Source organism: Meleagris gallopavo, chromosome 7, assembly GCF_905368555.1.
Source record: "Meleagris gallopavo chromosome 7, MGAL_WU_HG_1.1, whole genome shotgun sequence".
NCBI classification, from domain to species: Eukaryota; Metazoa; Chordata; class Aves; order Galliformes; family Phasianidae; genus Meleagris; species Meleagris gallopavo.
Genome location: NC_139410.1, coordinates 6465048 through 6490148, shown reverse-complemented (window position 1 = coordinate 6490148; position 25101 = coordinate 6465048). Strand labels below are relative to the sequence as shown.

General features: G+C 43.3%; 1 protein-coding gene across 1 annotated transcript in view; it reads left to right on the top strand.

Annotated features, from left to right (window-relative positions):
* The first annotated feature begins 1526 nt into the window (after positions 1 to 1526).
* Positions 1527 to 25101, top strand: part of LOC100550595 (uncharacterized) — an 80059-nt gene continuing 56484 nt past the window's right edge. The window contains 1 exon segment of the mRNA XM_085228411.1: positions 1527 to 1763. Coding sequence (XP_085084537.1) covers positions 1674 to 1763 — 90 coding nt within the window. The 5' untranslated portion in view covers positions 1527 to 1673.

The window sequence follows — 25101 nt, the reverse complement described above, 5'->3', positions numbered from 1 at the left end:
CTTAGTTTAGAGTTCCCTATTACTCACGTCCTCTGAAGGCAGTGGCTGTCCATCAAAGGCCTCACCAAGCTTTGTGCACAGCCTTTCTGAGTGCAGCACATTGCCCTGCTGAGGAATGAAGACAAAAAATTCAGCACAGGCACCAGCTATAAATAGTCACCTTGATGTCACTCATATAAAAAGCAACAAGTGACAATTAAATAGTTTCTGGAGAACAAGTAGCAGCCTGGATTGTATGGAGGGCATCTATACCCATCTGGGGACAGGGATTCTGCTAGAACTAGTTTATTTTCCTGGAGCAGCAACCAGTTGCTTTATGATCTGATAAATGCCGTCTTGGGAAGGTTGATATATTTAATTGTTTGACATGGTTTTGAATTTGAGGACCAGTCTTCCGCACAAATGACTCAAATCTCAATCTTCGTATGTGAAAACTTCCAGATAAACGTTGGCTTTGGTGTGCATGGACTGCCGGCTCCAGTCCGACTGAGAAGAAACCTGTGGGCAGTGATGTCGTGGCAATTTCTGATTTTAGAATGGGTCTGACCTGTAATTTACAGCTGCCCTGCACTCTGGGTGTTTTCCTGTCTTTTCTAAGTTCTGAATGTAAGCCTCTGAATGATTTAAGGCTTGGATAAACAAGAATCTATATAAGCTCTCCTCTCAGTTTGGTTGGGCCATGTGTGGAAGCCACCAGCAGCCTGACAGGGCTCTGGGGTGGGCTGCAGTGGGAGAGAGCCCTGGAGTCATCACAGGGCAATGCAGAAATCAGCTCTTGCAACATAAAATCATTAAGGTTGGAAAAGACCACTAAGATCATCCAGTGCAACCCTCGACCCATCCCCACCATGTCCATCAGTGCCACATCCTTTTACACTTTCAGGAGATTATGGGGCTGCTCAGGCCTTGTTAGCGCTGCCTTTTACCTTTATCAAGTTTGAATTTGTAATAAAATTAAGTCACAGAGACTAAATGCACCGCTCTGGTCTTTGTCAGCAGGCGGATGTGTTTGGCAGTCCTGTCCCTATGAGGTGCCTGTTTAACACCTTTAGTGTCCTGAGCTGGAGAGACCTATAGAGAACTAACATGGACTGGAATTGAGGTACGACAGGAATCCCTACTTTTTCTTTGTCAATGCGAATTAATCTTCATCTGGGCTAAGCGGCCAGGTGTTTGACACCAGCAATTGACCGGAATTAATCACATCTACTTACGGTTGATATGAAAATGGATGTCTGAAGGGATGGGTAGGGTCAGAGCGGTGGCTGTTCCATAACCTTGGGGATGTGGCACTGAGGGATGCGGGCACGGTGGTGGGGTGGGTTGGGGTTGGACTTCGGGATCTTAGCGGTTTAATAACTCTATGACAGAGCTCCTCCATTTCGGGAGGGATGTCCTCAGCTTTACAGACAAGGGGAGGGGGACGCTTTCCAGCCAGACCCGCAGTTTTGCCGCAGCGGCTGCGAGCCGAGGGGCTGCAACCGGCACCGCGCGGCTCAGCGCCCGTCCCGGCCCCTCACGGGCGGGGGGCGGCGGCGCATGCGCGGGGCGGGGGCGGTGACGGTTGGGCTCCTCAGGGCCGGCGCCGGCGAGCGGTTGAGGCGGCAGGCGGGAGGGAGTCGTGAGGCTCGGGGAACGCGGAGCCGGGTTCGACTCCATCCCTTCCATCCGCCATGGGGACGCAGGGGGCCGGCAGGAAACGGCTGCCGAACCGAGAACGCCTGACGGCAGAGGACGACGCGCTCAACCAGATCGCCCGCGAGGTGAGCGGCCGGCGGAGGCACCCCCACCCCGCAGCCTCCCGCCTCCCTCCGCCCGGGGCTCCCCGGCTCGGCGCGCACGCGCGTCCTCGGGCAACGGACGTAGCGGGCGCGGGGCGAGCGGCAGGCCGGGTTGCGTGGGGCTGCGTTCTGTTTGGAAGCCGAACAAAAAGCCATGGGCTTGCTCGGAGGCGTGGTGAAGGCACCGCGCTGTCAGGTGTGGCGCTGAGGTGAACGGAGGTGCCTCTGCGGCAGCAGCACGGAGGCTTTGCTCGAGTCAGAACCCGCGGAGAATAGAGGAGCGGAGAGAATTTGTAGGGTTGTGGGCTCGCTCGTGTGCTTTGCCTCAGCCAAAAATTGTGTCTGCGAAGCCTGAATTTTTACTGGAGGCCCCTTCTGTACCACGGCCCCTTCAGTTAGTGAGGGTGTGTTAGTCACTGAAGACCAGAAAATGACAGAACGGCCAGGGTTGGAAGGGACCTCAAGGATCATGAATCCCCAACCTTCTCGCTGCATGCAGGGCCACCAACCTCCACATTCAACACCAGACCAGGCTGCCCAGGGCCCCATCATCTTTAATAGAGGTGCATAGGTGTGAGCCCAGACTGTAACTTGCTGCATGCGTTTATTGGGGTAGGCATGCGGTTCAATAGGCACTGCAGCACGGCGTTTGCCTTTGATCTGACTTGAAACAATTAAAACCAGCTGATGCCTGTCTTGTTTCTACCTGCTTAGCGTGACTTGTTGGTTCCAGCACTGTGGGCTCAGTGGTGATCATGAGGATGTGCATTTGGTTCTAAGTTCATGTGGATTTTCTGCCTTCTTTCTCCCCAAGGGGAGGCTGGTGAATCTGGCACAAGCCCTGGTCAGCAGTTTGGGGTTCAGCTCCTTGCTGTATCTGAGCCGGGTGCTGCTGGCTGCAGCTAAAGGTGGGCATCCTGTTCCCATGTCTGCTCCCTCCTCTGGTGGTAAAGCACCGCCTGGCTTTGGAATGGGTTGACTGAAGGAATTACCTCGATGAGATAAATCGTTCTTACGGAGGTTTAACTCTTCTGTGGCTTCTTTTTTCAAGCTCTGCTACTGCAGGATCATGCAATCAGCTAGAAAGGAAGAAGGCAGGCTTATTTTGTGCTGTAGTTTTATGCTTCTCAGGTACCAGCACTACTGGCAGCTTTGATCTGTGGTGTCCTTACTCTTTTTCCATGCTATTCTGAAGTATTTTATAGCATGTTTGGAGTGTGTGCCGTATTCTACATGACTAATTTAGGTGGCATGTTTGTGGGAGTCAGGTTTGTGTCAGCATGATGAGAAAGTGCTCTTTGGACATTGCTGGGAACGGGTAAGTTCCTACAGAGATAGTGTGAGGTAGAAGGACAGGAATGCCTCATGTTCAAGGTGTAAGACAGCAGGTCTGAATGATCGTGTTCTCTGCTAGAGTTTGAGTCATGATGACATCGTAGGGATTACTTTGGGATGAGGATTTAAATTCCACAGTCCTGGTCCTTCTGTCACTGGACGAAGCTGAACATAAACCTGTAGCAGGAGGCCTAGGTTATTGTTTTCTGTTGTAGGTTCCTTTCCCACTCTTTGCTGTATGGCAAAGAGGTTTGAAGCCTAAACTGTTGTTTATTTGTTTTCTCTGAGGATCTGCTAAAGGACAACTGCATTTATTGGAAAGCTCCTTCACAAGCATGTCTTTTATCTTCTCCCTTGAGTGCTAAAACTGTGAACTCAAAAGTTCAAAGTTCAGCATTTTCCCATATTATTTTAACTCCTTGCATTAGTGTATCTTGAGTTTTATGCCCTTATGATGGTTTTGTTGTTTAACTGTCTGTTCTTCACGCGGGGATTCCTGTCTGTATCTTTCCACAGGGCGATAATAACTCTTAAAAAATAAAATAATGTAAGCCTTGCATCTCCTTCTAATAAAGATGCTTTGAGTCCTTACATTAAGAAGGGCGTGAGAGTTACTGAGATTTCAGCTTTTCCGGCCTTCCTTGCAGGTGTTGAGGCAAAGCTTCTTTCTTGCATAGGTTTTCACTCTTTGATTTCCTTCAGCCTTTCTTTCTTATCCAGAAGCCACAGGACCTTGCAAATTATAGCGGATTCTTTGTTATCATGTTGTGTTCAAATGGAAGTCTCCATGCATCATCTCTCCTTTTGGTTTTCCTCCAGAAGGATAATGCTGCTTTGACACTTTCCAGCTGTTGTGTCTTGTAACTGATGAAACATCTTGAAAAACTGACAGGCAAATCCAACTGTGTGTATGGGCTTGCATGGACCGAAAGCCTGGTCTGGTGGTTGGTGACCCTGCATACAGCAGGGGGGTTGAAACTGGATGATCATTGTGGTCCTTTTGAACCCAGGCCATTCTATGAGTCTATGAAAGAGGGCCTTGTGCTGTGAGGTTGGCAGCCCTTGGCCCTGCAGGATGTGGGAGCAGTGTTAAGAGGAAGTAAATGTGAGCGGAAGGAAATTGTAGAAGTGAAGCATGTCGTAGAGACAGGCTTTCAGCAGTAGTATTAAGATTAAAAAGTTTGGGGTGATTTTGGTTGCAAGTGGCTTATCACGTTGCCTAGGCCTGTAGTAGTGTTACTGTAAATCATCTTGTCCACCAGAGAAGAGCAGTGCCATATTAATAAATCTAGCATGGTAATTAGAGGGCTGGCAGTTCCGTAGGTGTAGTTAAACCAAGAACACAGCGTTCTGTGTTTGCAATGGTCACAGATGGCTGCCACTCTGCATTCACTGTTACTACACCTAGCTTGTACTGCTGAGGTTATATTTTCTGGTTGTCAGCTTTTGCAGATGAGAGCAAAGCTGATCGATGATAGGCTTCTCCACTTTCAGACTCGTGTTATGACGCCAGTAGATTATTCTGTGTTTAGGTCAATGGAAACTTTTGGACTATTTTATTCCTCTTCCTGAGTACATGCCAGCAGTGTTTGCAAAATCTAGTGGTTTGATACTCCTAGAGGTCTCTGCCAGCACAGCTAGCAAGAGTTGCGTATGCACGCAGTGCAGTCATCTGTCCCTGCACCCACGGTTTGGAAAGGCTGCTAAACACGGGCTTGTAAACCTGACAGGGAGTGGTTTCCAGCTTTTTTTTTTTGCTGTGGTTACATGGGTTTGACATTATAACTGGAGACATCATTTCTAGGAGAGTATCTTTTCCTAACTTCTGATGTGCCCTCTGTAGGGTGCAAAAACAGCTAAGTGTTAGGTGACCAGAGAGAGTTTTGCCAGTGCTGTGAGAACTGCAATCTATCTAAATGAGATCCTTCTCCTATAGGCAGATAACATCAGCTATTCTCTTTCATTTTCTTGAATGAGGAAATCAAGATTGGGGCAAATTTCTCTTTACTATTAGAAAAATAATGTAAACATTGTTTTTCTGTTATCTTGTATACAGTGTGTGTTATATTGTTCAGGAAAAAAAAGTCCTGCCTTATGTTGTCTGTGCTGAAAACTTCCTCTTTCATAATACAGTTTACAGAGCAGGAGTCTTTCACAGATAATTCATTTGAAAAGTTAGTCATTTGATGTAATTTGATTTTTATTTTTTAATCTCTTTTTCTGTTAAGAGTGTAGCTGATAAGAAATGGCTCAACACACAGCTGGAGGTAACCAGCCTGCTCTGCTGTGTGAAGTAGGAAGGCCCCAACTAACTTCAGAAGCCTACAGTGGAGCTTCAGGACTAGTGAAGAGGAGCTATGACAATTGTACACTGAATTTAAAAGTCTGCCATTTCACAGAATCACAGAATGGCCAGGGTTGGAAGGGACCTCAAGGATCGTGAATCTCCAACCCCCCTGCCACATGCAGGGCCACCAACCTCCCCATTTAATATCAGACCAGGCTGACAGGCCCATCCAACCTGGCCCTGAACACCTCTAGGGATGGAGCATCCACAACCTCTCTGGGCAGCTGTTCCAGCACCTCACCACCCTCATAGTAAAGAACTTCCCCCTCGACATCCAACCTAAATCTTCCCTCCCTCAACTTAAAACTATTTCCCCTTGTCCTGCCATTATCTATCTTTTCAAATAGTTGACTCCCCCTCCAGTTTGTAGGCTCCCTTTAGGTACTGAAAGGCTGCAGTGAGGTCATCCTGCAGCCTTCTTTTCTCCAGGCTGAACAAACTCAGCTCCCTCAGCCTGTCTTTGTAAGGGAGGTGCTCCAGTCCCCAGATCATCTTTGTGGCTCTCCTCTGGACCCTCTCCAGCAGCTCTCTGTCTTTCTTGTACTGGGGTCTCCAGACCTGGACACAGTTCTGCAGATGGGGCCTCACAAGAGCAGAGTAGAGGGGGGCAATCACCTCCCTGTTCCTGCTGGCCACTCCTCTTCTGAAGAAGCTCAGGATCCCATTTGCTTTTCAAGCTGCAGAACTTTTGAACTGAGGTGATAATTTGTGGGAGAGCTCTCACTTATACGGCAGTTTGTTTGACCTGTGTAATAGATGGAGATGAAAACAGTTTGGTAGACATTAAAGTTGAAACAAACAGGTTGGCTATATACACATGGGAGCATAAGTGAGGCAAAGTTTATTTCAACTGTTGCACAGGTCAGAGCATTTGAAGCAGGGTGTTCTGTAAGGGTGTGCTATGTAGTGCCACTGTGAGGTCTGTGTGCCTCGTTAGTGCAGTGGTGAATTTTTTTGAGCAGAATTTGATATTTAAGAGATGCATAAAGACTTTTTGAAACCAGATGCATATTCCAAGAGAAGCCATTAGAAAAAGTCTGTTGTGTCTAACACAGTTGCTTTTACCTGGCTGACTTTTTTGCCTTTGTGATAGCGCAAATGTATGATCCCAAGAGAACACATGGTCTGCAAAAGCATGCCTGGCTGTAGGTCTCTGTCTAGAATAGAAAATTATAAAGGCAAGGGATGCCTGTGGAGGGCTTGATTCTGAGCCCAGCTGACTTAAATGTAGGAAGGATGGAAGCCTTCATGGGAAATGCTTGCCAATAGGCTATGGAGAACTGTTCCAAAATTAGGACCGTTTTATATCATGATTATGCTCTTCTTCAGTTAATGCCTTTTACTGGATATGTAACCATAAAACATTAAATAAAGCAAATGCCTTTTTCCTATAAACCTTCCCAAAGGAAATAAGTGGAAGAGCAGTTTTGGATGCTTTAAAAAGCGAGGCACAAATTTTAAGACCTATCTCATTTTAGTTATATGGGTGATTGTAGAGCCTTCCAGCTCCCAGTCTGCCTATTGCAACGTTCAGTAATTACTTGTCTGTTTTTGTGTCCGTGCCTGGCCTGAGTCCTCTTCAGCTGTTCTCACTGTCTGAGGAAACAGCTGTTTAGGAACTGTGATTCCTATTTCAGTCAGGCAAGAGGCTGCTGTTAGGATTAGCAACATGGAAAGCCCAGCCTTTTTCTTTGTAAGCCCAGATGCTGAGCTCTTCTGCAGTATGTAACACAAATCACTACCCTCAGCTAGAAGGATATTTTTCCAGGCCAGTTGCTGGACAAAGTTGGAGCTTGAGTGCACTTGCAGTGCTTTTAACACTTTGTTGCTGTGTTGGTTTTTTTTTTTTTTTTTTTTTTTTTTTTTTTTCATCACTTGGTTGCAAGGAGCATAATCCACATGGCATTTCAGGCTTGTGAAACAGGGTACGTTTCCCTCCTGTCAAGTCAGCAGGTTGCCAGGAGCAGTGGATCTGTCTAGCTGGATGTACACACTCATGGGTAAACCTTAAAATAGCAGCTCTGAAATATCAGCTGTTGTCTCACTTCTATGAAAATACTTTTGAAGGGAGAAGTTGACTGTTGGAATGGAATGGAGAGGGAGGGGAATTGCAGTAAGCTAGATTCTACTTACAGTCATGGGGTTTTGCTTGAGAGTTTTGCCCTTCTGAGAAGGGAAATTGGGCACAGTCGCACTTGTATTTCATCTGGGAGCTCTCTCTGCTCCTGGTGTTAAGCTGATCTGAATCTACTACAGATGAATAGCTGGCCTTGTGCTTGGTAGAAAAATAATTCGTGTTTGGGCATCCCTCATGCAGTAAAGATGAGGGAAGTGCTTAAGTATGTGTTGCAGAACATGGTCTGTAACCATCAACTCCCAGGAAGCTCTTCTCTCCTCCCTTGCTGTATTTCTGTTAGGATACGAAAAGTAGGGTGTAGAGATTCCTCAGCTAAAGCTGGAAAGATACCTGGCACATACAATGAAATAATATAGTGTCAAGCAAAAATTTCTTTAGAGAGCATCCATGTGAGTGAGCTTGATCCATTTGAAAGGTAGGGTTGGCCAGTTCCTGATGGATGTACTCTTGATGCTGTAGGCAGCTGAGGTGAGTTGTTGGTCTCTGCTGCTTAGGGTTACTGTGGGCAGCATCTTTGCCAGTAAGTTTGTTTAAAATATTTTAAGTAAGATGCTGCTAGGTAAATTACCACTGGTGGAAAGCTGCTATGTGCTTCCCTGTCCTCTGCCCTGTCAGTAGTGTTACATCTTGCAGGAAAATGAGGCAGTTATCTCTTAAAGTGACTAGTCTGATGTGTCAGTGCTCACTTGCAGGGCTCCTGTGATCTTTTAAGGATGGAGATCCACCAGTGTTGTTGGTAGGTAGTAAGAAGTGCAAAGGACTCTCAAGGATCTGGTTTTCAAAGCTTTAAACTGCTGAAATCGAAGCTTGATGTGGCATAACTAAAGCTGTACTTCACTGTTGGTAATCTCGAAGGCTTGAATTGGTGTAGAAGGAGCTAAGCTACCTGCCACGCAGTGCTTGCAGAGTGGAAATGACTTTGGGAAGAGAAAATTGTGAGTGACCATGTGACACAGTCTGGTCAGGTGTTTTAAAACTTTGGTTTTTTTTGGAGCCTACAGAGAGGTTGTGGATGTGAGTATTCAGAGACTGGAAAAGCACAGAAGTAATAATTACACATTGACAGGAATGTGACACAACTCTCACCACTGTAACTACTTGAAACTGTCCTTGCATTGAGTCAGGTTGGACTTCACTGGTTACACCTCAATGTTTTCTGTTTGGATGCGTTTCTAATTTTACCTTTAAACAGATGTCAGTAAGCAGTATGAAGTGCAGAAAGCCAGGCCTGGGGAGTAGTTTCCCAATGAGCAGCTTTCTGGCCTGACCAGCTGAATTTTGGGAGAGGAGGAGATGCAAAATAGCTGTTTCCAATACTGATGGGTGCTTGTTTTGGGACGTGGGTGCATGCTCAAAACAAACAGGCAGAAGGGAACGTGTCCCTGGTTAAACAAACCAATGCCTGCAAGACAGATTCGAATCACACAGGGGCATTCAGCCTACAATCCTGCTCTGTGTTCCCTCAGCCCCCTCAGTCGTGTCTTGTTTTCCTGTAATTGAATTTGATGCAGTATTTGCTGCCATTTTAAGGCTGTGGACTTCGGGGCAGAGAGGCTCTCTTCTAAAGCTCTGAAAAATGTTGAGTTTTATTGTTAGCCATAAAAACTGGAATACTACAGAACTAGAATAGCTGTTTCTGGGTTATGGAGAGATGAATGTTTGGGGGTATTGAGCATAATTGCACCTAACTGGCACAACTCTGAAAACTTGGAGTGGCTATTTCTGACTTGGAAACTTTACTGAATGGATTGAAATAAATTTTGGTGACTTATAAACTTAAAATACTGTTCAGTGCCAACAACTAATTGCTATTGGAGATCTGGGGATTCCAAATACAGAATAACACAGACACAAGTCAAATAGAAGGTTGATTAACTTTTGTGAACACAGTGAAATAACGTTTGGACATCTCCCCTTCTGCTTTCTCCTTCTCTTCAAGTGACTGTGAAGACCTATGTACTGTTTCAGGGTTTGGGGAAAAAAAAAAAAATAATGAGGAAAAATAGTGATTGTGATGCTAACACAGTCAGACATGAAGAGCTGGACTTCTTAATTAGCTTGCATGCTGCCACAATTCTAAGGGGGAACCAAACAGTGAATAATGGGGCAACGAGGAGAAATGGCTTTGGATGGGACCCTATTGGGGTGTGAGAACTCAGTTTTTAGCTGAGAGGAGAAGGGTTTTGGGTTAGGTTATTAAGCAGAGCGCTCAGTTCTTAACTCTTCTTAGTGAGCAATGTGCTGGTAAAATGAAAAATATGATTGCTTTGTGCTGAACTAGTATTTTGGTGCTTTGTAAGCTGTGTTCTTTGAGGAAATATTTAGAGTTTTTGTATTATATGTTGCTGTACAAGAAATCAGAGGCTTTGGTAAACCAAAATTGACAGGTGCATCACCATTCATGTGTTCCTATTTTTGATACTTGGTGATTAGGCAGGGCAGTGCTTGTTATCATTGGCGTGTGAAGAAATGCAGAAACAATAGTTAAAACTTCAGAGTGGCAATTTTCTTTCTTAGCTGTCAGAAGGTTTATGTTTAATGTGAATGAGAGCGGAGAGCTTGTATTCAAACGAGCAGGATAGGATCACCAATTACATCTGGCTTCCTCAAAAATAGGTTTTGGAGCTTGGTTTTATCCTGCCATAAGCGTCACTGCTTGCAGTTTTTAATGTCACTTGTGTCATGTTGATTTATCTTTCCCAGAAAGGAATGTGAGGGTGTTCCCAGCTTACTGAAAGTGACTTCCACAAAAGCAGTGTGCCTGTGTTTGGTTAGTCAGTGCCTTGTCTGTTAGTGTTGCCTGTAATTGAGCGATAATGCATCTGTCATGAATGGGCTCAGTGGTGATTCCTCTCAGATCACACTTGCAATCCTACAACTGCTTTGAATGCAGACTTCTGCACGGACATGGAACTCCAAGGAATGGTGTTTCTTCCCTCTGTCTCTGCTCTTACGTACTGCTGACTTCTAGCAGTTTCTAATTTAAATCTAATATTTATTTTTCTTTGCCTTCCTCTTTTGAGTACTTCCTACGTCCCAAAATATGCTTTCTTCAATCCCACATTTGAATACTAACTTTAGATATGTCTGTCTCTTCTGTCTGCTTTTGCCAGCCTCTTCTAGTAGATGAAAACGGACTACAGAACGGTCTGGCATGCTGAAGGCTGGGTCAGGTTTTTGAACTTATTCCCTCAGGTCAGATGGATTTCAGACATCCTTGCTTGGGTCTTCTAATTATGGAGCATTTATCAGCTGGCATACCGGGATGACAGGGGAGTAAGGAAAGGCTCTTGCTGTACTTCATGCACAGAGAAGTCCCCAGGCTCCAACCTCCTGTCAGGCTCCTGTAGCTTCATGTTTTTCCCTTCCTTTTTAAAACACATGACTTCAGATTCTCTTTGAAAGCATGGTTAAGATCACACAGAATCACAGAATGGCCAGGGTTGGAAGGGGCCTCAAGGATCATGGATCTCCAACTCCCCCTGCCACATGCAGGGCCACCAACCTCCCCATTTAATACTAGACCAGAGCCCCATCTAACCTGGCCTTGAACATCTCCAGGAATGGGGCATTCACAATAATATGACTGCTTACACTGGACCCTGTATGCAACATGGAAAAATGAAATAATTCTTGCTTTTGTTGGCCACTAACAGTAAAAGGTAAAGGCTTACTGCCTTTTTGTGTGTGTGTGTGTGTCCCCATAATTACCTGTTACTCTTTGCTTTCACTTGAATAGTGAGGAAAATGCTAGAACCAACTTCACATGCTTTTCAAGAATGTCTGTTAAAATTTGAGTGCTCTGCAATCCTGTTGCATTGCTGTGCAACTGTGCATTTCCCATACACCATTCTGTTTAAAATGTCCTTTCTGCCACGTGAGATGTGTGTGTGCTGCTCTCGATTTTCTTGCTGAATGTGTTGCTGGGTTCTAAGAGGATTTATGTTGACAAATACGTTGAATCAACATCTGTTGAAAATTGAAGTGGGCTTTTGGGACATTCTTGTGATACCCAAGGGTCATGCTATTCCATTGTCTGTTAAATATGAAATTTAAATCTGTCCTGATGTGAAACGAGTACATTGAAACAGTGATGTGACCTAACCTTTACATGAACTGTGGAGGAATCTAGGGGCTCTGGGAAACAGCAAGCTTGTATGCGGATATAAGGGATAATCTTGGTATATGTAGAATATACCACTGTTTTTAAATGGTTACGCAGTGTTTTTAGTAATATTTGTACATTCTTGTCTAATTACCCTGGAGAAAAAATAACAGCCTTATTTGGTGAACTAAAGCAAGCAAAGAAAGGTTCTTTGTGTGCTGGGGAAAGGTTTTTTATATCGCTGATGAAATAAGTATATACTGTCAGACTCAGTCTGGAAGTCGATGTTCCAGCAGGAAGGCATTTGGTAACCCAGAACTGGTTGCTCTCTAATGAAGCAATTTGCAAATGCAGCATTAGAAAATCAAGATCAGTGAGTCTGAGAATGCAGGGAAAAGGTATAAAAACCTTATCTACAACATTTCTAAAATGTCTGCCAGCTTAGGGGATGTATGCCAAGCAAATCTGAATGTATTCTTTTTACTCCGAGAATGGTGAGGAGCTGCCCAGAGAGGCTGTGGATGCCCCGTCCATCCCTGGAGGTCTTCAAGGCCAGGTTGGATGGGGCCCTGGGCAGCCTGGGCTGGTATTAAATAGGGAGGTTGGCGGCCCTGCATGTGGCAGGGGAGTTGGAGATTCATGATCCTTGAGGTCCCTTCCAACCCAAGCCATTCTGTGATACTGGGTTTTTGTTGCCCTTTCTTCTGGTAGAAAGTGCTTCTCAAAGGGCTAATCCTTTGTTGCTGCTTTATGCCATTCTCTCAGCATTCTTTACTTGCCATTTTTCTAATGCAGCTGTTCCCCACATCAAACTGTTGACACAAGCTGAATTTTAGAGGGTAAGTCAGAGGATCCAATGATATCTGCTGAGTGGTGATCACTCTTAGTGGGGAAAGGACCTGACTGGGGAGGACTGCACCTCTGTGTGGTGGCAGTGCTCAGAGCATATTCCACATAGCTTGCCTTGAGTTTTAGAATGCTAATAAATAGCCATCAAAGTCTTTTTTTGCCACAGAACAGTATCTGTAACCTGGTAGTACATTTGTTAGTCAGGGTTAGGGCGCAGGCTCTGCAGGTAATCCAGGATAGCTCAGACTCAGTTTGGATACAGTAATCTTATCCCACCCCCACACAAAAGCTGTCCAATCATTTCTTAAACAACGGCGTTTTTTCAGCTTTAATCTGAGCTGATGGGTTGCTCAGTGCTGTCTCACTTGGTGCAAGTCAGCTTGAAGGCCTTGGCTCCCTAATGGAACTTTTCTTAACATGGGGGAAATGGACTGTGAAGCAATAGCAAACATGGGAGGGTAATTCCTGTCTACTGACCAGGTAAGAGTACATTTAAATAATAAAAAAAAAATCTCAGCTGTAAAGGTGGGATATGGGGGTTTTCCTGTATTTTTTGACAGGTCTATTTAAAATGATTTGAAGAGTTGTTATTTAAATACATCTTTTTGAAATTTCTTCTGTAGTTTTTTTCCTGCAAGCTCAACGTGGAACTTGGCTTTCAGCCGTAGGAGATGTGATTAGAGTGTTGTCACTAGATGTGAGAATGCAGAGAAGCTGTGGTTTGCCCCCAGCCTGTTACAGCAGAATATCTGACATAATTAAATGGATGGTCTCACTGGCAGGAAGGGGATGTAAACTGAAGAACTGCATGAAACATTTTCCCAGCTAACCATCCCCACATTTCCACATCTAACAAGTGTTTCAGGGCTTAGCAGCACTATAAAGTAGTGATGGGCATGAAAACAAATGATGATTTTTACAACATTTCTCTTGTGTATGGTGTGCGTATTAAAAATAATAGTATAAAGTTGATGTGTGTAAAGAGGTAATGAAAAACAGTTCCTTGTAACATGTAATCATTATGCTGTAGACCCACAAAATATTTTGTAAGCACATTTTGTCTTTATTACCAGCTTGCTTTGCTGACTCTAAACAGTCTGAAGAGCTAAATTTAATTTGGATTGAGAACATTATACCTGTGAAAAGGTACTCTTCAGGATGACCTGTTGAAGTGTAACAAGTGTAACAAATATTCTGTTTTGTCTTTTGCTTGGGGCCAGATATGAATGTAGCATTGCAGGTGATGATACTGTTAATGCTCCATGATGTGCTGAGTAGTCATGCATTCTTTCAATTCCTGGCTTTTCCTTCAGCTTATGCAGTCCGACTCTTTCCTCAGAGCACAGAGAACCTCTGTGAGTTTGCTCTCAGCCATTTTATAGGTAGAATCAACATGCTTCTTCCAATACACTCTTTAACATGCCAAGCTTGATAGAACACCATTGGAGATGCAGGAAGCAGTTACTCAGACTGGATTTCCCTGTTGATGGTTATTGGGAAAAAGAGGGAAAGTGTGGATTGGCAGATAAGGACAGTCCAGATATCTAATATCCTGGGTTGAACTGCTTCAAAATGTTTATACTTAACTTAGAAGTGACTGATACAGCATTTATAGGATTATTAGATATTTAAGTGTCAAACTGCTGCTCCAGTTGTACAGCAGGCTAGATGTAATGAAATATAATATTAATCTGAGAATTGCCAAACCAGGACCATTGCATAAATGGCTTTAATTTCAAGTTCTGTGGTATTGCAGAGTCTGCAATATGACTTTGTACAGGGAAATCATTGGAGAGTACAAGAGCGAGACCTGTTTTTATATGACACAGGGGTTTTTGTTGACATTTTTCTCCTAAAAGTTGATTTGAAGTAGCTTTTCTTGCACAATAGTTTTTAAACTAGATCTATTTTTATAATGCATTAAAATAGTTAGGCTGGGTGGGAGTCTGCAATAAATATTTGTATTCCCTGAAGTAATGGCTGCTGGCAACTTCTGTGGTCTTACTCATCAGCTGCTGGTCTCAATTGTGCTGAATTCAACCTTTTTATCTCTGAAGAGCAGAAACAATTCCTTGTGCATGTTTCTCACCATTGAGAGGGGTTTCATTGATGAGATGCTGTGATGCTTTGGTTCTTGAAGGCAGTTCATTCAGGAGCCTGGCTGTGCCACTGCCATGGCTGGCATTGTGCAACTCTGCCAATACAGTGCTGCCTTCAGAACTTCCTCATTGCTTTCTCAAGTTGTGTTGGAGCCAGAGAGCCTCAAAAGACTGTTGTACCGAGCATTGCCGGCCATACATTAAAAATAATAATAATAATAATAAACCCAAGCTTTTAATATAAAGGTCTCTTAAATTAAAGGTCTGGAGGCTGAGTCTGGGCCAGCAGTGAAGTTACACTGTGGTGGTTTTATCTCCTCATCCTGTTTGGTTGCTTATGCAGTGAGATTATGCTACATAAATATGAAACCCCAAGATAAAAGAAAAAAAATATAGCTTCCTAGAAGGCTTTTTAGTTTGTCAAGCAGTGCTTATTTTAGAAATGGGCTAGTTCAGGGGCATGGGAGAGAATCATGCTAATGCCATCAAATGCTTCAGTAATTAGATGTCAAAGCACTCAGCATTTATTTTGCTTGAATGCTTTTTAGTGTTAGTGCTTTTAGAAGATAATCAATGTACTGGGCAACTGCTTTATTTTCATGCATCTTGTTCCTGTGTTAGCTGTCTTCTTTATGGAATACTCTGAGCTCATCAAATCTAAAAGTCATAGTTGCTTTTGTAACAGTTTAATGCTGTGCTGAAAGTTCCAAGGGCCTGCTTCAGTCTGGTGTCTGTTTCTACCATAGCACTGCTGGAAGGATGGAATGGAAATGGAGAGTGGACTTTCCTCACTTGAGCACTGACTCAGACTGAGAACAGAGCGAACCTGGCAGAGTTCCTTGGGAAGATCTGTGCTTCTGAGGCAGTCAGAGTGCCACACCGTACAACCGCAGTTCTCCCTCTTGTAAGGGAGAAAAAAGGAAAAATAAGATGGTGATGCAGAATGGGAGGAGAAAAGGGAGAGAGATGCCTGCCTTAAAAATGTTGTAGCCCAGTAATGTGCATCTTTCCCCCCCTTCCTTAAATCCTGCCTTGCTATGTTCCATCTTTCAAGGGTGTGCAGAACTGCAGGGCCTGTGCCTGTGGTTTAGCTACGGGTGTCATGGGAATGAACTTCCTGCCATAACGGCTCTGTTCTTCCCCTGCTGTGGCTGACTCACGCTTTGTCAAATGCTGAAGTTAACCCTTAAAAGTGAGAAGACAGACAGACCACCTGTTGTTACTCAGAGAGGGGAAGATCCCAGCAGAGTGGATCTGGTGGACAGACAGCAGAGGATTTTGTCGTGCAGGTTGCTGACTGCTTTGCAGGTCTGATCTGGGGCAGGTCATTGCTTTGAGGCAGTTTTTTGGGCTTCAATGTTTTGGACATCGGTTCAAGCATTATGAGAAAGGCCTTTATAAGATTACCTGTCTTTTCCTACCTGGATTTAGCAAAATAACGAGCAAAAGTTGAGGGGTTACTGTTGAGATGGAGTGACTAGAAGGTTTGCCTCGATGCATCCAGCCCTTCTATAACTTTGTCAGGATGGTGTTTAATCTGGTATTGATCTTCTGGCATCTGAAATCTGTTATAAAGCCATTACACTGGATGGAGTCCTGAATACCCTAATTGTGACAGAATAGCTGATGAGGTTCAAGTAAGTGCTTTAAGAGTAGTATCAGTTCTGCTATTCTTCAGTAATACCAGAGTAGCTCCTTACTAACCTCAGCCCAAGTTTAGCAGAAACAGTACCAGACCTTATTACTGCAAATATCAGCTCCCTAATGTGGTGCCTACTGTATTATGGTATTTCTAGAGCAGGTACATGTTTAGAAGCAATACTGATTCATTAATAAAATCTAGAAAAAACAAGCTTTGCTGCTCAGCAGTTTCTCTGCTCACCTTATCTATATAGTTTCTAGGACTCATTTTGAGAGGTTGGACCCCTCCCAACCACCCCCCCCCCCCAAAAAAAAAGCTTGGCAAGTTCTAATTATATGATTTAAGTATTTATCTCAAATAAGAGAATCAGCAGAACTGATGAGTTCATGAATGAGCTGAAAGAGTAGACAGGGCAAGCCAAGATAACGCTTGTAGCAGCAGCCAGCACTGTTATGTAGTGCACCTTTTATCTCTGTATTTGGACCAGAGTTGCTTCCTCGCATCCAAGACTTGGCACCCTGACTCTTCTCTTGATGTAGTTGTAGAGAATTTGGGCTGTTTAACAGTAGTCTCAAAGAGTTTTTTGAAAGGAAGAGCTGCTTAAAAAAAAAAAAAGTCCTGGTAAAGCATAGAAGCAGAACTGTCAGCTTGATCTGTTCCTCCTGTTCTCAAAGCAGCACATCTAGATGTGGGAAATGTGCCCAAGGGATGGGGCAAAGTTGAAACTCAGTTGCTGACAACAAATGGCCTACATACTTTGAATGAGCTGTGATTGGAAGTTGGTTTAAAAAAAGAAAAGACTGAGTAACTGAAAACTAGACTGAAGCTTTATACTGTAGTTATAGCTATAGGGGCTCTTCCCACATAGTAAGACTGAAAGCTTATCTACTATCTTTTATAAGATGATGTTGCAATCACTAGCTGTCTGAAGCTGAAACCTTCCCAAAAGAAAGACAGAAAATGACAGTTGAGAGCTGAGAGTGGATCTAAAAGAGTGGGACCCATACTTGTTGCTTCAGACCTTGGTCAGGGCTTTTTCTGGATTCTTTAAGACATCTCTGTGTTACAGGTACAATACTAACATTATCTTGATGATAATTTTGCAAGTTTGGCGTGAGGTGCTTTTGTCAAGCCTGGTTGAAGCAGTAAGTCTGAATTTAAAACCTAGCAGTGAAACAAGCTCTGTGCTAGCAGTTGGCAATCTTCTGTGGCCTCCCTCCTTTGCAGCTTCGAGTCTCCATGCGTCTCCTCATCAAACACAGCAGCATCCGCTCTTCACATTACAGCAGCCTCTCTGTAAAGCCCTGCTGCTTGCAGGCATTCAGGTGTCACCTCTGCTGCACTTGACAGAGATGCAGTGCAACTTGGAAAGATGGGCTGTGTAGCTAAAAAGCCAGCTATCCTCATTGCCCCAGAGAAGTCGCTCTTTCTGACTTTTGATCAAGCGAAAGTCTGTTCTTCATCTCCAGGTGATTTTCAGGATTTGGTGGAACTGTAAGGCAAATAAAGATTTGAGTGCCAAAGGTTGCCTGCAAAGATGCTCACGTTTGTCCGTTTCAGCTGCTCGCTGTGCTGGGTGAAGTAGCTGCACTGCCCTAAGCAATTTCCTATGATAGATTGTGAAATCGATTCTTTTTTCTTTTGAAAGGAGAAAAAATTGCTCGGAGCTTTTCTTTTTTTTTTTTTTTTTTTTTTTAAATTTTTTTTACTGGTAATTAATGCTTAAGACCTCACTCTTATAATTAGTGTTAATAGCCTTATAAATACTCTTCACAGAAAATTAAGGGAAATTACGCATTGGAGAAGTCAAGATTAAGTTGCTGTGCTGTGAGGAATAATAGGCTCTAGCAGTACTGTAGTTAAAAACAAAACCTCACAGAGAAAGTGGCAGCTTTCAGGTAAAGTTTTATTGAAAATAATATTGTTTGCATACGTAGTGCCTTAAAATTAATCACTATATAGTCTATTTTCATCCTAGGAAACAGGCTGTGTACGTATGTCAATGTTGTTGTAATTCTGGAGTGTCAAAAAAAAAATGTTCAGATAAACTCATCCCTGTAAAACTGTAGCATGTCGAGTGCTCAGTACAAAGCTGCTTTTTGTGATGGTGTTTGGCTTCTCAGCACTGAAGGTTGTATGGCATGGAGTCAAAAGCAGCTTTTCCCTTTGCAAAAGCAAAGACTGTGCTTGACAAAGGGAAGGGGCTTTAAGATCCACATCTTTGGCAAGGCTTCTTGTGATTCATGGAAGGGAAGTGGAAATCAGTTTCTAAAATTAAACTGAACTTTCACTTTTTTCCCCTCTCCTCCCAGTGAATGTGTTACTTTGTCTTTGGAGATGTGGATGAGAGAGGAGGCTCCATTCAAGGCTTCATTACAGGACTGGTCAACACTAATATCTCCTGTCTCCCCTTGGAATTTTGAAGTCACAAAGACAAGTTTCTTGCATCACCTTGAATCTGACATGCTCTATTTACCCTTTTCCCTGTTGGAAAGGAAGGGTGAAAGTGTTTCCTGCAAGTGCTCCCCATCTCCAAGGTGGACAAACAAGGAAGGGCTGTGTTACATGCTGTAGTTAGAGTTATGTGGAGATGGCTGTTGGTCAACAGCTGCAGCCCTCTGCTATCGTGTGAGTGGTTTGCTGTTTGCCACACTGCTTATTTTAATGAGCTCCATCTGTATGTGGTGTAGGCTGTAATAGAAAGCAGTCTGCTTGCTAAATGATGTCTAAAGCGTAGTTTAGATGCTATGATTTACTCTACTGGGTTGCACGTTAAGGTTGAATATCAAAATGATGTGTTTGTTTACTATAGGACCATAGAATGGCTTGGGTTAGAAGGCCTTAAAGATCATCTAGTTCCAGTGCAGAATCATTGTGCAAAATGCTAGAATTTTGCATGAGAAGGAATGGGATTACAGGGTGAGGTGAGAATAGGGCAACAAAGGAACTGATGTTTTTTTCTGAAAGAAGCAGCTCATAATTCTTAAGGATTAACTACACAATTTATTTTTTTTTCTTCTAAAAGTCATGATAATGGTGATATATCATCTGCTATTGAAAACCTCATATGGAAAATGAAATCTTACTCAGATAATGTACTGGTGAAGGATCTCAATAGTGAGAGCTGAACAGATGTGACTGAGGGAACGCAATATGGATTAATTTTGATGTAATTTCCAATAAAAGTCAAGGCAATTTTCCTAATTGGAACAGAAAAGAAGAAAAACATTCGCTACTAGATTAGGCTTAATAAGACAGAAATAATGCTTTTTTTTTTTTTTTTTTTTTTAGCTGTAACTTATTCAGGTAAAATTGCTTCAGCCTGAGTTTAAATATATCAGGTATGGCATCCAAAGGCATGGTTGGCTTACTGGGAATGTATGGTGCAACATATTTTCCTTTTCCTCTGCCATAGGTTCAGTATAAATCCTTAAACAGCCTGCCATACCAAAAATAAGGCTGTATAAATATCTGAGCACATGGAAAAATAGCTTTCCTCTTACCACCACGTTAGAATTTAGAATAATTACTCAATTTTAGACACTCAGTTGGAACCACTTAAATTATTAAGGATTCTGAGAACCCGAACATCCAGATTTTGGGCAGATTACTGGAAACGAGAGAGGCAGTGCTGGCACATGCACTGAGATGACCATTACCAAGTAGGATTTCAGGGAAAATGTTTGACAGTTTGTACTTCCAACAGCTGACAGGTTTTTTTCAGCTGTAATAAGTGCCGAATTAGAGAACTTCACACTTTACTCTTTGTATTCCACTTGCTTCACCTTCGATTTCAGATTTGATATGGAGAAAGCTTAAACTGTCTAAATGCATAAATTAGTCATCTAGGTGCTTGTGTTAAACTTAAAATAATAGCATGGAAAGTAATTAATGCCTTAGGCAACTGTTAGTGGGATCTGCAAGCTCTCATCTCCAGCTCTCAGATCTGTTGCTGTTGCAGTTAGATGCCTACAGGAATGCTTGGGATGGAACAGATGCAGAAAATAAACCTGGCTCTCAACCTTGGGATGGTTTCCTGGAGCTGATAGGGATTTTGTGGTGGGAGGAACATGCATTCTTGACAGTAAAGCTGTCTTGGCCTTGTTCTTAACATCACTCAATTTGGTGTAGGGTTAAATACAACTTAATTGATACCATTTTTGTCAATATACAGGCTGCTCAGTCATAGCCTTTTAACCATACGAGAGCTATGGTTGATGTGCTGGGCTGAATCTGAGATTCCTTTGTCTGGAATCAGCCCCAACTAACATGGCTAGAGCCCATCTACAGAAGGTCTGAGGGAAATGACTTGAAAAACAATTCCAGGCCCTTCTGTTCAGCTGTGCCTGTGTGGAGGAGCCCTTTTCCAAAGAAAGTGTCATTTAGGCAGGTGCTCTTTTTTTTTCTAACAGAAGCATTGCTGTGCTTCTGAGAGGCATTTCATAGCTTCCAGCTGCAAAGTTTAGAATAAAACCACTCTTTCAGATGAAATCTAGTGTTCGTGACCAATTTAACCTATGTGGATTTCGCTTTGTTGGACTGGTCCCAGTCACAGCTCTTATATTCTGCTTTGGCAGTGTAGGTGAGAGACTTATTTTAACATTTCTAATCGCTTTTGTGAGCGGGTTCTTCTTCTGTTTGTGCTTCGTATCACTGAATTATTACAAGGTTGGGCACGGTTTATGCTACGGCAACGTATAAGAGCCCATAAAAACCCCAGTAGTATGAAGAGGATCAATACCTTCTGCATGTGAAGAAATCTAGTTTTGGAGGATGATGTATGCTATGGGAAACATGCATGGCTTTCTAGAGCCCTATTTTGAGTTTCGTGTCATTTGAATGGCATTTGCTAGTAGTAAATGCATTGAACAGAACTAATTTTAGAACTATAGGTCAGAACTTGAATTTGTTTGTTCCTCATTAGTCTCTCAAGTAAATGAGGTCTTAAATTTTATAATAAACAGCACTTTTTTTTTCCTCTCTGCCAGGTACTGTCACGTTTAGTACAAGCCAAAGAACATTCTTATTATTAGTTATGCAGCCTGTTCTCTTTATAAGCTGGGCTCCATTTTTAGCGCTTCAGTCATATTTCCAGCAGTAGATCTTTTTCCTTTCTTACTCAGTTTTGCTTTTGTTCCTGATCTTTTGCTTCTTTTGTTAGCTATAGGAGTGCTGTCGTGCAAATCAGCTGGGTTGTCACAGGGAAACTTCACAGCATGAATGTGATGAAAAATAACCATATTTGTTATTTTTTTTCCTTATTGAGATACTGTAAGGGAACGAGCAGAGAAATCACTTCCTTACCAACCTGTGGATAAGTATGTGAGTGGGGCAAAGAGCAATGTGCAGTCTTGCTTCTGTTGCTCCCTTGCTACTGGATTTGAAAGCTGAGCAAAGGAAAAGCAGATAGTGATCTGTGATATAGGAGTATCCCTTGGAATCAGTAAGCAGCCCAAGCCAGGGTGTTTTTTCTTAGTGTAACTGATCGTGAAGCAGTGTATCTCCTGTTGAAAGGGAAGCACGTGGTGAGTATGCCTTTGCCATCTGTCCCTTGTTGCTCATGTCCGTTCCATTAAGAGTGGTGCTTTCGTTGTCTCTCAGAGGACAGAGCAGGACAAGCAGCAGCTGCCTTGCTGGCAGTGTGTGCTAATGCCCTAAGGAGATCGGCTCAGGAGGGGCCTGCCCACGAGCTGCAGAAGGGGAGTGCTGCAGGCAGCGTGCAGAGGAGAAATGCACAAATCCCTCTTAAAGAAGTTGCAGCTTTCACCATTTCAGCTTCTGCAGCTGTCTGTGAGCTGCTCTGTGTACTTCATTGATCGCCTGAATATAGGCGTTTTTATGAGATTGATGATAATCAGCCTATTTAGAGTTCTTTCCACTTCAGTGAAATGGATGTAAGAGCATGGCAGGAGTTCAATCCTGCGCATCGTTAAGGGAAAAGAAACCCTTCCCTGGGCTTAGTGGCAGTGAGGGATGGCTGTTGTTTGGAATGATGCGATACCATGGCAGAATTTGAAAGGTCAAACAGCTTGCTGCTTATGTGGGGCAGATGATCGGTACTCTTGGCGGCATACTTGTTTAAAATCTGCACATACTACACTTGATCTTAGCCAAAAGGCTGAGAAGCAAGTTGGCTGTGGATGTCCCGTCCTTAGAAGTGTTCAAGGCCAGGTTGGACAGGGCCCTGAGCAGCCTGGTCTACTATTAGATATGGAGGGTGGTGGCCCTGCCTGTGGCAGGGGGTTGGAGCTTCATGATCCTTGAGGTCCCTTCCAATGCAAACCATTCTGTGATTCTAATAGATGCTAAATGGTTGGCATATATTTCAGTTTCTTCACAGAATGCACAGCTAGGACATGAGCTGTATGATTGCTTTTTTTTTTTTTTTTTTTTTTTTAAGTAGAGTGCTGTGAAAGTCAAGCACTAAACAGCAGGCAGCATTAATTGCTTGAGGATTCATATGCTCAGTTAGTGAAAGATTTGATCCCCTTGTCTTCATACAGATGAGATGTGATCTTGGTTGGTCTCTGGGTGTCACCAAAACATTATACAACATCCTTTTAATTGTTCATAAGGGAGCAGAAATAGATGCTTTTGTGTCAGGGCTGTAATGATATTCCACTACGTTTAATCTGGGTGCTTGATCTCCACAGGTGTTAAACTTGAGCCTGGCAAGCAAACCAAGGGTAATTCCATATTATCACTTAAAATTAATTAACTTCCTTGTGTTTTTAGTGAGAAAATCTCTCCTCAGAGGAGGCCACATCGTGATGAATAATTTCTGTTTCAGAATGGCCACGAGACAGGCAGACTTGAAAGCATCATCTCTGTGTGCTGTTAGTGTGTGCACTGCATCCTTTGCAGTGGACATCCAGATAGCTGAGCTTTCTTCCTGACAGTTAGAAGTGACACCTCCCAAGTAAGCCTTGGACATAATACACCTGCAAAGCAAACATCCCTGTGATAAGCTTGGAAGGATTCCATATCTGCTAGGGGAAAGTCATCCAGGGAGATGAAGAGTGGGTTGGATTCAGTGCTTGTGTCCTACCCAATGCTTTGTGTGTGACTCTGGCTTCTGCCTGGAAGTGGGACAGCAGCACCGCGTGCTGCTGGGCTGGCTGCCAGATGCCCTGGGAAGAAACTGCTGCATGGTAAACGGACAGGGATGCAGCCCAAAGTCATTTCCTGCAGGTCGATACATGTGAACGTCCTCCACCGAAACCGCCGTGCTTCTCAGCTGCTGTTTGGAAATGTCACAGAGGGGAGCATCCTTCCCTTCCTCCTGTTCTGGTGTGTCATATCTCCTCGTGTCCAGGTAGCTGCCAGCTGTAGTGTCCCTGGTGTAGTGTGGCATATGGCAGTGATCTGATAGATCCTTTTTAAGCTACATGAAAATCTCTGAGCGCTTTGCTTGCAGCGCAGTGGTTATAATGGCAGGTTTGTCAGAACCTTGACTATTCATCATGCTTAGTTCTAGCACGTAGCTGGATTTATAACAGCACTTCTCCTATTTGAAGAGAATTAGTTTTGCTTTTCCCAGCCTTGCTACGAGCACTGAACTGGATTTGCACATACATGGATGGCTTTTCCAGTCTTGGTGCTACAGACTTGCAGTGACTTTGCTGACTGTGGCTTTTGTCAGAGAGCTGTTAGCATGACAGGAGAGTGTCCTCCAAACACTCAAGGTTGCTTGCAGAACAACCTTCACTGTCAGAATTTCAGAAACCCTGTTGAGTTAATAATAATTCTGCAACCTTTTCTTCTGTACAAGTGGAGCAGTGATCTTTATGATATTGCTTACTGCTTGTGAAATGACCATTCATTGTGTGATGGTGTAAAATCATGCAGCTCTGCCTTTTGGTATTACAGGAAGCCTTAAACCTGCTGTTAAAAAGTGGATAAGCTGAACACATTGGACAAATACTCAGTGTGTCCAGCTTCTGTGTTCACATGTTTCAATGTGCTGTTCAGAGAAGAACTGCATTCCTTTCCTGGCATAGTTTTTTCTGCTCCTTTGCTAAGAGCTATATGAAGCACAGGCTGTATGATTTGGAACACTACATCTCCTAGATAGACTGAGGCTTGACGACCTCAACGCTTTTTTTTTTTTTTTTTTTAAACCTTTTTTGGCACCTTTATCTCTGAGTATAAATAGCTCACAAGCCTGTTCCTCAGCATTGGCTAGGCAGAAAGGAGTGTTAAATGCTTTTGCGAGGTGAAAATAGGCTTTCTCAGTTACTTGTGATGGAGCATGTCCAAGCTGCATGATATATTTACCCACTTCCATTCCCTAGCAAATGTTATGCCACAGATTCAAGCAGCATCTGCAGATTTTGCATAACTGTATTTAAAATGCTCTCCTACCAGAGGGTTTGTGCTGGGCTTACAGACAAGCGAATCTCTCCATAATTCAGTTATATATGGCTACTGGAAGCGGCTCTTTCTGAAACTTACACATACAGTTTTTAAACAATGTTCTGATTGCACTATTTCCTGAAGAATCACTTAAAATGGTCACTTGCTTTGATGGTGATTGCTGTGAGCAGCTGGACGAGTTTACCATTCATGCCCTTGTGTCTCAATTGATTTTTTTTTTTTTTTTCTCTTAATAAATGGGCTTGGCATGTGTAGATCTTTATCAGCACTCTGCTTTGTAGGAGATAGGAGGTACATGGGGTCAATAACCTCATGTTACTGCCAGGGAGGAGCAGGTGGGCAGAACCTGATGTGGATTTCAGCAGAAGCAAGCTATCTGATCTAAGAAAATAAACAGAAGTGTATCATTTTGTGTTGTCTTTTGTTGTAT